This window comes from Scylla paramamosain, unplaced genomic scaffold (genome assembly GCF_035594125.1).
Source record: "Scylla paramamosain isolate STU-SP2022 unplaced genomic scaffold, ASM3559412v1 Contig1, whole genome shotgun sequence".
NCBI classification, from domain to species: Eukaryota; Metazoa; Arthropoda; class Malacostraca; order Decapoda; family Portunidae; genus Scylla; species Scylla paramamosain.
Window position 1 is genome coordinate 3,605,001 of NW_026973666.1, and position 12,948 is coordinate 3,617,948.

The window sequence follows — 12,948 nt, forward strand, 5'->3', positions numbered from 1 at the left end:
TTTAGGAACCTGCTGGCAACAGGAACAGATCGAACAGAAATAAATAAATCCTGATATGAGGCCCCTGCTGTGAAGGATGCAGAGGCGAGACTGGTGTGAAGCCCTCAGAGCCGTGGGAGGAGGAGGAGGAAGAGGACGAGGAGAAGGTGGAGATACGGAGGTGGCAGGAGAAGAAATAGGAGGATATGAGGTGAAGGAAGAAGAGGATGTGAAAACTTGAAGGAAAATGAATATAAAAGAGGAGGAGGAATATTAAATGTGAAGATATGAGAAGAAAGAGCAAGGAAGAAGATGAAAAAGAGGGGGAGAAGGAGGAAGACATGAAGGAAGAGCATAAAGAAAGTGATGACGATGACAGAAGATGGAAGAAAAAAAGGGAAAGATGAAAGATGAAGAAATAAAGGAAGAGAAGGAGAAACAAAGGAAGAGAAAGAGGAATAGAAAGACAAGGAGGAGGAAGAGGAACAAGAGAAGGATAGACTAACACAATTCCTTCTAGACACAGAGAGAGAGAGAGAGAGAGAGAGAGAGAGACGAATCCTTCACACAAATAGAAGGAATACCAGATCCTTCCTTCACCATTCACTCCTCCTACATGAAGGCCACCAGAACCTCCTACAGAAGAGTCCAGGGCCACTCCTCCTCCCTGGGGCCCTACACGCATCCTTCGCATGCAGCAGTCACCAAACAACACCTTACAAACCTATATGAAGGAAAATGACCTTCCTTTCCCACTAAGGACCTCGAAGGACCCTCAAAGGACCTCAGACACTTAAGTGAAGGATACACCAATGATATCCTATTCCCAGCCTGTCTAGGACACCGGGAGAAACCAGTAACTTAACGCTGTACAACTTATAGGATACTTCACAAATCCCCACAGTTACATCGACCCACATGGGGCATCGGGAAGCCTGCAGGGCGTCACTTGTCAACCCAGCATCCTACAGGACTCTAGGATACCCAAGGGTGACAGGACATGAATTTTAGGGAGGCTGTTTTAATTTTCCTCCCACCATCTCTAGTCTTGTGTTTGTAACGAGAAAAATTGACGTATTAACCACTCAAGAGGGAAGATTATGTTCTGTGTGTGTGTGTGTGTGTGTGGGTGTGTTGGCAGACCTGATGTGTGTGTGTGTGCGTGTGTGTGTGTATGTGTGTGTGTGTGTGTGTGTATACAGGGACAGCGCGTACATGTGTCTGTGTGTGCGCTTGTCTTTCAAGTAAGGACGCACCGATCATCAGGTCTTAAAGGGAAACTTTTTGAATTTAAGAGAGAGATCGGCGTGATGCGTACAAGAGAAATGGAATAAATAGAAATACAATGAAAGATAAGAGTAAAATAGAGAGAGAGAGGAGAGAGAGAGAGAGAGAGAGAGAGAGAGAGAGAGAGAGAGAGAGAGAGAGAGGGAGAGAGAGAGAGAGAGAAAGGAGAAATAGAGTAGAGAGAAAAAGGAGTGAAAAATTATGAAGAAAAGAGAAGGAAGTAGAAAAGTGATACGTAAAACAGGAAAAACAAGGAAGTAAGAGTAAAAAGTGGTACGTAGAAGAGAGAAAACACAGAAAATGGAATACACAAAGAAAGGGAATAGAAAGTGATACGTAGGAGAGAAAATACGAAAAAAACGTCCAGAGTGGTATAGAAGAGAAAAACAGAAAACAAAGTGAAAAATGGAAGAGAAATAACAAAGAAAATAGAGTAAAAGTGGTACGCAAAATAGAAAAGGAAGGAAAAACAGAGTGGAAAAACAAAACGTAAAAAAAAAAACAGGAAAAACAGAGCAAAACAATACGTCATCACTGAACGTAACGTAACATAACCCTTCACACAAAAAAAAACGTAACAAAAAAAAACAAACATAAAAACTTTGTACAGAAATATAAATTAATGAAGAAGCTGATTAATATAAAGTACAGAGAGAGAGAGTTGTTGATGCTAGTGTGTGTGTGAGTGTATGCATGTCTGTGTGTGTATGTGTGTGTGTGTTGCTGCATGTTTGTGTTGGTGATCTGCAAGTCGGCAAGCCCTTTGAAGTCTTGCCGGGTAGTCAGGAAACAGCGCGTGTGTCCCTAGCTAGCAGTGATGACCAAATTCACTTCTCCCATAACGCTTTCCCCCTGAATATGTAACGAGTAGATGTCAGCTAGGTAACTGGTTTGATGAGACAAGAGGAGAGACCGAGAGATAGGTGTGCCGCTGCTCTGGTGTGTGTCCGCGTGTGTCTGTGTTTTTGTGTGTGTCCGTCATTCAACACAACAGCGACATCCTTGGTGTATAAGACGCTTGGGTGTTTCTTAGTAACCTCAACGTGCTTGGCTGTCTATCACAAACTAAGTTATCAGGAAGATCACTTGCCTCAGAAACTCAAAAATACAATTTGTTTCAGTAATTTTTACAGCACCTTAGAGACCCAGCTATTGGAGGTGTTGGGAGCGTTGTGGAGACCTGCGGAACTTAGCTATCTGAAGGCCTGTCAGTGAGGAAGGTGGTGTGGATAGGCCTTGAGGTGTTGCAGTGGAAGTGAAGGAGGTGGTGGCGTGGATAGGCTGGCAGGTAGATGGTGGTGTAGATAAGATGAGGTGTTACAGTAGCAGTGGCAGTTAGGCAGATGCAACAGAATCAAGATGTTTATTTCTCGTTATTTAAATATGTGAAGTTTGCAGTTGTGTATAGGCAGCTGAGTGGGTGATGAGTGGGGATGTCATGGCAGCTGTGAGGCTCAGAGGGAGATTACTCGTACAGACAAGGAAACAGGTACTTGGGACTTGCAGGGATAGCCAAACGACAAACCTGAAACCATGAAACAGTGGCAGCTATCGGAAATTTGTGGATAAACAGCAATATGTATGACAGCTAGAGGTTTGGGGACTTGTAGAGAAGACACCAACCTATTTAAAACTTGGTAGCTAAATATCTGTGGGAGTTTCAAGGATAAACAGTGGTAGGTAAACTAATTGAGAATATTGTGACAGCTAGATGGTTTGGGGACATGCAGGGAAGACACCAAAACCTATTGAACTTTGGTAGCTAAATGATTGTGGGGATTTTAAAGATAGACCGATGAATATAGTCAGTTAGGAATGGCGTAGTGGAAGTTACCTGGGTTTTCAAAGGTGTTTCCATGATTACAGAGGAGGTTTACCAAGGTGCAGTGGAAGTTATTGAATTATGCCAAGATTACAGGACATCAAGACATTTCGACAAAACAGCCAGGTATCTGAACAACATTCGGAAACTCGGACACATGAACACACAGAGACAGACACAGACAGACACACCTGAGGGCAGTGGAGAGAGAAGCACACCTCAGAACAAATGCATTCCAGTGTTGTATACTCTCCAAATGCAGCACAAGAAGAGAGAGACAAGAGACACAGAGAGAGATACAATTGCTTGATAACCAAACAATAGGAGATAGACAAGAAAGAGATACATACAGAATTCCTCGGTAACCAGTCTCTCACATGGACGTTTGGTGCAGAATGAGATGGAAGAAGAAATCCAACATTGAAAAAACCAAATGCCCAAAATAAGATAAAAATAGCAGCTCTCCTTTTATGGCTACAGTGTTTGGAGGTCCTGTCCCCTCAAACCTGGCCTCATCCTGTCACCACTGCGCTGAACAGGCTGTAGGGGAAGCTATGGGGTTTTCAAGGGTGTTTTCATGATTCCACTGCCTCTTTTACAGGCTCTTGTGGAAGTTATCGGCAGTTTTCAAGGGTTGTAGTGGAAGTTTCTGGGGCTTTCAAGGGTTGTAGTGAAAGTTACTGGGGTTTTCAAGGGTTCTAGTGAAAAGTACTGGGATTTTCAAGGGTTCTAGTGAGTTACTGGGGTTTTCAAGGGTTCTAGTGAAAGGTACTGGGGTTTTCAAGGGTTCTAGTGAAAGGTACTGGGGTTTTCAAGGGTTCTAGTGAGTTACTGGGGTTTCAAGGGTTCTAATGAAAGTTACTGGGGTTTTCAAGGGTTCTAATGAAAGTTACTGGGGTCTTAAGGGTTCTTGTAGAAGTTACCGGGGTTTTCAATGGTGTTTTCAATGGTGTTCATAATTTTTAGGAAAGTAACAGGCTGCAGTGGAAGTTATCAAGTTTTCAAAAGAAGTTCTTTCCTCATGAGCCTGGGGAAAGTCACAGGGGTTGTTAAAGGCATTTTTATGAGTCCAGGGAAAGTTTATTAGCATTAGGCATAGGATTTTCAGAGGCGTTCTTATAAATTTGAAGCTACTACCGTCTCTTAGCATCTCTAGGCTGTGGGAGCGGTGGTGGCGGGTTAAGCCAAGGTCTGAAGGAGGGAGGACCTGAGTTTGAGCGCACGTAGCTTCGTATCGTGTCTGTGTGGCAGTCTTTGTTGAATCACAGTGTTCACCATGTCACAATGATTTCTACGCCTCCTAGTTCGTGTGTGCGCGTGTGTGTGTGCGTGCGTGTGGATGATAAGGATACTGTTACAGCTAATCTTCCGTACCTTAATGCCAAAATGTCTTTGTAATTAATATATGTAAAGAATGATAATGAAAATATCCCCGTGTCTTGTGGTCAGTCAGCGGCGATGAACCTCACGTGGTGTTAGTGATGATGATGATGATGATGGTAGTGACGCTGAACACTCTCTCTCACTCTCACACACTCACTCGCCGCCCCCGTGTTGAATATGACCGATTGTTTCTGTGAAACTCGTGAAAGTAGTGTACTGTTCTCAAAAAATAATGTTCAGTGTAGTGATGATTATGCTAGCCAGCTCAGTGTTCCGTGTGTGTGTGTGTGTGTGTGTGTGTGTGTGTATCAGGGGTGGGGAAGCGCACACGTGGACACACACACACACACACACACACACACACACACACACACACACACACACACACACACACACACACACACACACACACACACACACACACACACACACACACACACACACACACACACACACACACACACGTAAAAGCACGTGAAGCTGAATTAATTAAGAAAACCACACATACATACATCAAACGTGTGTGTGTGTGTGTGTGTGTGTGTGTGTGTGTGTGTGTATGTCTGTGTATGCGCTTGCGTGTACGTGTGTGCGTGCGTGCGTGCGTGTGTGTGTGTGTCCTCAAGGCTTCGTCACTGCTGCCAATCATCTCCCTTGCCGTAACTAAACAGAGAGGGAACATCAACAACAAAAATAACAAGTTCCCTCTCCCTTTCCTTAATTTGCTTCATCCCTCCCCTATCTCACCCTCTCCCCCCCCCTGTACCCCCTCTCCCCCCTGTCCCTCGGTGCTGTGTGGCCCCCTCCCCTCCCCCTCCTCCCCCCTAATGTGATATGGAGCCCCCCCCAACCACCTTTCCCCCCCAATAAACTCACTAAACTGCTATTATCACATTAACATACTGGTCATTATGTTTATATATAATAGTACATATATTTATTTTTTGCGTCTGTTAGTATAATTATAGTAGGCTGGACGGCTGCGGCAGAAATTGGTGGATTAAGCCTTTTTTTTTTTTTTTTTCTCCCCAGCCGTTGGAAGCCCTGATGATTTTTTTTTCCAGATTTTTTTTTTCATATTTTTTTCTTTTAGTTTATATCTGTAAGGTTTTTAATTTATATCTATGTGCCGCGCGTAACCAAAACATTGTACGTACTAGCTCATCCAATCCATTTTTTTTTTTTTAACATTTCTTTTTTTACTATTCCCTGTTTTTCTCCCTCTATTTATTTACTTTATGTCTTTTTTACGGTGTCTTTCTTTTTTCCCTGCCTGTCTGCCTCCACCTCTCCACACGCCACCACTGTTCATCTTGTGCACTTGTTTTTGCCTTTCCAACGGGACCTCATTATTGATCAGATTCTTTCGTTCAAGTTTGCTTTTGTTTTCTTGTTCAAATTCTTTCGCTCCTTCAAGTAATGTATTTTGTTTTCATGTAATTCAAATCTCCCTCTCACTTTTTATTTATTTATTTATTTATTATTATTTTTTTCCCTGTTCTGTCGGGGCTTCGTTAGTTTTGTCTTGTTACATTATTATTAGCTAATTCTAACTTTTCTATCACAATTTTCTTGCCTTTTATCAGTTTTTCCTTCTGTCCCTGTCTATCTTATTTCATTCCTTCCATTTCTTCAGAATTTACTATATTTTTCCAACGCAATTATTTTTCCTTAATTTTTTTCTTGTTATCTTGCAATTGAAATTTATATAAACGTTAAATCAACCTGTCATCTTGTGTGTGCATTTAACTTAGATCTTTTCCGTAATGCTGTCAAATACTTAGGTCTAATATTCTCATTTTATATCTGTCTGTGTCATTTACTCCTCGTATTACTAACTCCATTACTTTTCCATTTATTTCAATTTAACCTCCATCTCTCGTATTCAAATGTCTCTCCGTTAGGCTAGGCTATATTTTCATCTTTTATCTAATTTATTCTTCGTATTGCTGTCTAACGCTTTTTTATTTACTTTCTTATCTTGTGTTTGAATTTAACCTTCATCTTTCGCATTTCAAATGTCGCTATTTTCTTGTATATGTCATTTATTCCCTCGTATTGCTAATGTTTGTGTTTGGTGGCGTCGGTGGTGGTGGTGGTGGTGGTGTCAGGCATCTACGGACCATCTCTCACTACTGACGGTGGTGACTTTCCTCAAAGAACCATTCCAAGTCTTTTACATCTATCCATTCCTGTCTGCCTGTCCTGTGTCCATTATTCCTACATTATTTTATTGACTCTCTTTGTCCCTCCTTTTATTATTATTATTATTATTTTATTTATTTATTTATTTTTTTTGTTTTTTTCCTGTGTTTAATCTCGATCTCTCCCCGCCATTCTTCCCATTCGTGTATTCGTTTTTCTCGTCCTTCTTCTCGTCTTTCATTATTCTTTTTTTATCTCTCTTTCTCCATTTTTTTTATCCATTTATTCTCTCCTTATTTGTCTCTTCTAGTCATTATTTCTTATTTATTTTCTGTTCAGTCTTCATATTTTATATATTCTCTCTCTCTCTCTCTCTCTCTCTCTCTCTCTCTCTCTCTCTCTCTCTCTCTCTCTCTCTCTCTCTCTCTCTCTCTCTCTCTCTCTCTCTCTCTCAGCTTTTTAAAAATTTTTCCCCCTTAATCTCCTTTTCATTATTTCAAAACAACTGTTAATATTATTTTGGTCCCCCCTCACACGCGCGAGCTCTCCCTCACACACCCTGTTGATAATTTGAACTCTCCAGAAGTGCCACGTTTTTTGCAGTCGAACCGTCTTGAAAAAAAATAATAATAAATAAATAAATAATAAATAAAAATAAATGAAAACAAATAACTAAATAAAACCACGACACATTTGGTCAGGTAATACTCAAGAACTGGGATGAATTACGTATAAGGAGTGTTTTGAGATGTGGGTTAAAAAATTGAAGTTTCTGAGGGTGGAGAAAACGGGTATCTTAACAATGTGGACTTTTTACAATCTACGACAAATTTGATAATGAAAATACCAGAGATGGACGTTATGAGTGTTTGAGAAGACGTGGGTTATAGAGTAAAGATTCCGAGGGTGGAAAAAACGAGGAAAATGGTCAAACCTGGATTTTTCACAAACAGAAAATGCGTTACTGAGGGTGAAAACTCCAAAAATTGTGTTCTTTTACGGATACAAAACCAGACGGACTTGGCCAGGAAATTCTTAGAGATGCACCTTAAAATTTGAGTATTCGAGAAGACGTGGGTTACAAATCTAAGTAACAGAGGATTGGGATATCAAAATTTTGTGCTTACGAATGCAAAACCAGACGACCAGAAAATTCTCAGGGATGGACTTCAATAGATTTCACAAGTGTTGATAAGTCGTGTGTTACAAATTTAAATTATTAAGGCTTTTGCAAACAGTAGTGGTGGTGAGAGAGCAAAGTGTTTCAGAATACGGGCCTGTGAGCCATAACTAACTAACCGTACCATTTCGCAAGACTGTACTTAATGCAATGTGGCGTAGTGTAGGGCGAGGCGCGTGTGAGGGACCGTGATAACTTGAAATACTTAAAGTGGTCGACACACATAAGGCAAATTGAACTTAATAGAGAAAGAGAGAGGGACTGCATGCCTTTTAAATTATCGCTCTTGCAAAACACTCGCATATTTTATTTATTTTAACTGATCCTTGTGCAACCTTTCCAAAATATCGTTCATTTATTGTTTTATTGAATGATTTTATTGATTCTTGTGCCATTTGTGGAAAGAATGTTAGTTTTTTTTGTCATACTCTAGTGAAAAGATTATTTTTTTTCTCTTTTCCATACAGTTAATTAAAAGATACTTAATTCTCTCTCTCTCTCTCTCTCTCTCTCTCTCTCTCTCACTCTCTCTCTCTCTCTCTCTCTCTCTCTCTCTCTCTCTCTCTCTCTCTCTCTCAAAAATCATGCCATAGTATACAAGATATTTTATTTTTTCTTTCTCTTTGTACATATTACGTCAATAGATAAAATATTTTGGTATAATTATAATAAAATTTCTCTCTCTCTCTCTCTCTCTCTCTCTCTCTCTCTCTCTCTCTCTCTCTCTCTCTCTCTCTCTCTCTCTCTCTCTCTCTGTCAAAGAACATTTTCCTCAGTTCTGTATAATAAGTAAACAAATCTTGCCATAAACAGAAAATAATTTGTATATAATTATTTTACATTAAATTTTCTGCTTCTTTCCGTGGAGCAGAAAACAACCAAACAACTATTTTTATTATTATTATCATTATTTCTTCATTATTTTTCTACCGTTCTTTTTAAGCCAGAAAGGACATCCCATCCGTGCATTCTCAACAACTCAGCCTTTCTCTTATCTCCTCCTATCCTTCCCTTTATCATTATCGTACTTTTTTTTTTATCCAAGCATCCTAACATTTTAATTCCCCCGTAAAAAAAAGCAATAGAAAACGTAATTATTTTCATCTTTGTACCCTTAACGTTTCACCCAGCCATGTCCCACTCTCTCTTCCCTTCTCCCTTTATAATTATCGTACCTTTATTATCGAAGCATCCAAATATTTTAATTCCCCCATGAAAAAAAAAGCAATAGAAAACGTAATTATTTTCATCTCTGTACCCTTAAACTTTCACCCAGCTATCTCCTTTTCTCTCTTCCCTTCTATAATTATCGTACATTTTTATCCAAACATCCAAACATTTTAATTTCCCCGTAAAAAAAAAAAGCAATAGAAAACGTAATTATTTTCATCTCTGTACCTTAATGTTTCATCCAGTCATTTCCCTCTCTCTCTTTCCCTCTCTCTGTACTAAGATCAAATATGGACAGGCCAGGTAGCAATATATATATTTTGTGTACTTGTTAAGTGTAGTATTCTACCTCCTTCCCTCTCCACGTCCTACCACACACCCTAGAAACTCCTGCAGGGCCTCTGATATCCTACTAGCCTCGTGTGCCCCTTAATAGCATCCCATCCTACAATCCTTTCCCTGTAGGATCTCTCGTATCCTTTATATCTTTTTAAATAGGACCTTTGTTTTATCTCCTTGTCCTTTCCACACGCTCTGCAGACTCCTACAGATCCTTTATGCATCCTATAGGACATTCCGTATCCTACAAGCCTTCCTTTTTCAATAGGACTCAACATATCCTATACGTCTTTTTCTATATGATGTCTCTATCCTTCCCACACCTCAAATATCCTGCAGGTCCTATACGCCTCTCTGTAGGACGTCTGGTATATCCTACACACTCCTTTCTTTCAATAGGATCTTAAAAGTCCTCTGCTACATGTCCTTTACCCTCTTGGCCCATCCCTCTCCCCATCATTATGCAGGGAATCCTTTTATAGTTATCTAGAGGTCCTGTTGTTTTATATAGGATCTTAGAGGCATCCCATACATCTCTAGAATAACATTACTGTATCCTTGAGCATCCCAAACGCGTCATACAGACCCACCCTTTTTCTATAGGACCCCAAACACATCCTATCTTTCTCTATAGGACTCCAAATCTATCCTGTAAACCCAAGTCCTACCCTTCTCAGTCGTTCCCCAGTCAGAGGTCCTGCCCTGCCCTATAGGATCTGTCTTATCGTTACGTATCCTATGCTGTCCTGGTCTCCTGTCCTATCCTAAGCTCATTTGTCTTTGTCTCTATTATTTCATTTTTCTCTTTCGTAAATTTGAGAATGTTGTGTGTGTTTAGTATTGATTATTTTGGGGGTGATTTTCTTTTTCTATAACTTTTTATTATTATTATTATTATTATTATTATTATTATTATTATTATTATTATTATTATTATTATTATTATTATTGTCATCGTCTGTTTGAAAGGTGTTTCAGAACATTTATATTAATAATTACAAAAAAGTTATTTTTGCAATTTTATGGTCATTATTAATTAGAAAGAAAGACTCATGTTAGTAATATTTTCCTGTATACAATATTTCTTACATTACAGATTAAAATGATTTAAATAATTCCTTCATAAAATATTTCATGTGTTAGTAAGAAAAAATCTATTCCTTCTGTTTTTTACGTAACATATTTAAATAATTTTACTGTTTTTAGACATTCTGTTGGTTTACAGGAATTTGAATAATTTTTTTCTTACAATATTTCATACGTTAAAATTTAAAAGAATTTTAATCTGTTTTTTTGTATAATATTTCTTACGTTGCATGTTTAAATAATTTAAATCCTTTTTATACATTGTGCTGGTTTACAACAGTATGAATCCATTCCTTCATACAACATTTCGTACGTTACATTTTATAAGTCTGAATCTTTTAAGACCTTCTGCTGGACACGAAGATTTAAATGAGCTTTACAGAGCAGGACAGAAGCATTCTCTCTCCGCCATTCCCCAAGCCTCCTCCATCAGTCAGTGTCAGTACTTCATCGCGTCTCCTTTGTATACTTTCCCTTGTGCTTTCATTTTGGCATCCGCTGTGGTTCCCGTGTAATAATTTATCTCCAGACAATACTAACGTTAATTATTAGTCTACGGGTGCACAGTGGGATGGATGAATATATATATAGAAATCCTTCATTCCTTCATTCATTTTTCTTTTTTCTCCTTCCTTCCTACACATATCTACTTTGTCTTGTCTTGAGTCATCCTTCTTCTTTTCGTTCCATCAAATTACTTCAAAAAAACAACTCATGTAATATATCATTAATAAAAAATGATTTCTAAAGTAGATTGTGATGCCCTCTCATTTATTCCTCCTTTTTTTGTATATTGATGGTGAGTGTTTTCTTGTTTTCAAAATTGAGGATCGAAAGAGAAAACGGGAACTCAAGAAACCGACAACTCGTCACTTGTTGACACCGCGGCAGGTCTCCATACCAGGCGGTTTCAGCAGGCAGGCGCCGCGCCGCCGAGTCGCTGACCCTGCCAGCACCATGAGCCACGCCACTGTGGTGTCAGAGGCAGCGTGTCTTTGGGTCCTGCACCAGCGATGGGCGCGGCGCAGGAAGAGACAAAGAAACACTGGACTCACCCTTGTCTGGACGACAGTGACCCACGGGGTGTTCACAACACTGCCCCAAGCTGAGACACCATCAGCACAAATTAATTAGGTACTTCAGGATGTCCAGGAAATGGAAGGACAATGTGGCCTCCACATCATCAAGCGTGTACGCTTCCATTCAAATGCATGTAAATCGACCCGCGCATTTTCCCCGCGGGTGGCAGGTAGATCTCCACCCGCGCGGGAGGAAAAACCGCAGTTGCATGTGAACACCTCCATTGACTTGCGTTGCAATTGCACCGCCGCGATTTGAAGCGCGCTGGTGAAGCCGCCTAGTGTGAACAATCTCAAGAAGTCAATGCATTGCCCACATACGAAGAAAAGGTCGGTGTTACAGTGGACGGCGAAATCGCACCGCCTCGTCGAGCGTCGCTATTGCGATACACAAACAAATGAGAGGTGTCACACTACAGCCGCACAGCATTGTGTGGTGCTGCCTAACACCACATCATGCTGCTGCAGGACCGCCCTGCTGCGTGGCCGCTTACCGCCGCCAGTGAGGACAAAGCACACAGATCTATGCACGTGGTCACACTGGGCGGTCTCGCCGCGCGGCACTCAACCTACTGTGCCAACCCACCACCATGTTTGACGGATATTTATTTATTCAGTGCGTGCAAGAGAGGCCAGGCAGCTTTCTGGAAAAAAAAAAAAAAGTATGCTGATAAAAACAAGAAATAAAAATGATGGTTTAAGACTGGGGAAACTGTACCAGGACTGTCTTGATTTGGAGTCACTGGAGAAAGATAAGAAAGGTAAGACAATTTTTCTTCTTTTTATTTCCTTATAATCAGTATCAGAATTTATCATGTACTGATGTTTAATACACAGTGTGCTTATGTAGATACTAAGATGTTTAATACACAGTGTGGTTATGTAGATATTAAGATGACTTTCCACAACGGCTGCTGGCGGTAAATTGAGAGGCAGCCGCGGTGTGACATGGTACAGCTTAGCGCGGTTTCCCTGCCCAGTGACACACCAGCCTTACATAATACTGAACCGCGCGCGTGAAACCGCCTAGTGAGAACGCGCCGGAAGGCCTCTCTTACACGACGCCGCTCCTGTCCACACCGGTGCCTCTTGATGCCGGTGGAATTGAGTCACTGGGTTTGCAAAGGTATGTTTGATCAACTCCAGAGTGATAGTTTAGTAATCACTCCACACCAACAATAGAAAAATAAATAAATAAAATAAAAACAGCCTTGAGAACTTGGCTAATCATTTGTGTTGAGTTGTGTGGGTAAGAGAACGAAGCGAGATCAGCTGAAATGTCTGCTGCACACACACACACACACACACACACACACACACACACACACACATTCTTTGCACGCGCGTCAGCAGTGTGCGTGTGTGTGTGTGTGTGTGTGTGTGTGGTAGTGGTCGATGTGTGGTAACGATCAGCCGCCACAACGAAACACAAAGGGCAGCGCGTCATAACGTCTCTTTGCTTGCTCCATTGCTCGTGA

The 12,948-nt window shown here is 40.5% G+C and overlaps 1 protein-coding gene across 18 annotated transcripts in view; it reads left to right on the top strand.

Annotated features, from left to right (window-relative positions):
• The window catches only part of LOC135095678 (liprin-alpha-2-like), a 63,464-nt gene extending 52,319 nt beyond the window's left edge, over positions 1-11,145 (top strand). For 17 of the 18 annotated variants that reach the window (XM_063996682.1, XM_063996688.1, XM_063996676.1 and 14 more), the window contains one exon: positions 1-11,145. This exon is cut by the window's left edge and continues 24 nt beyond it. In XM_063996682.1, coding sequence (XP_063852752.1) covers positions 1-54 — 54 coding nt within the window. In that variant the 3' untranslated portion in view covers positions 55-11,145. The other variant, XR_010264469.1, reaches the window with a different exon arrangement.
• Positions 11,146-12,948: the final 1,803 nt, after the last annotated feature.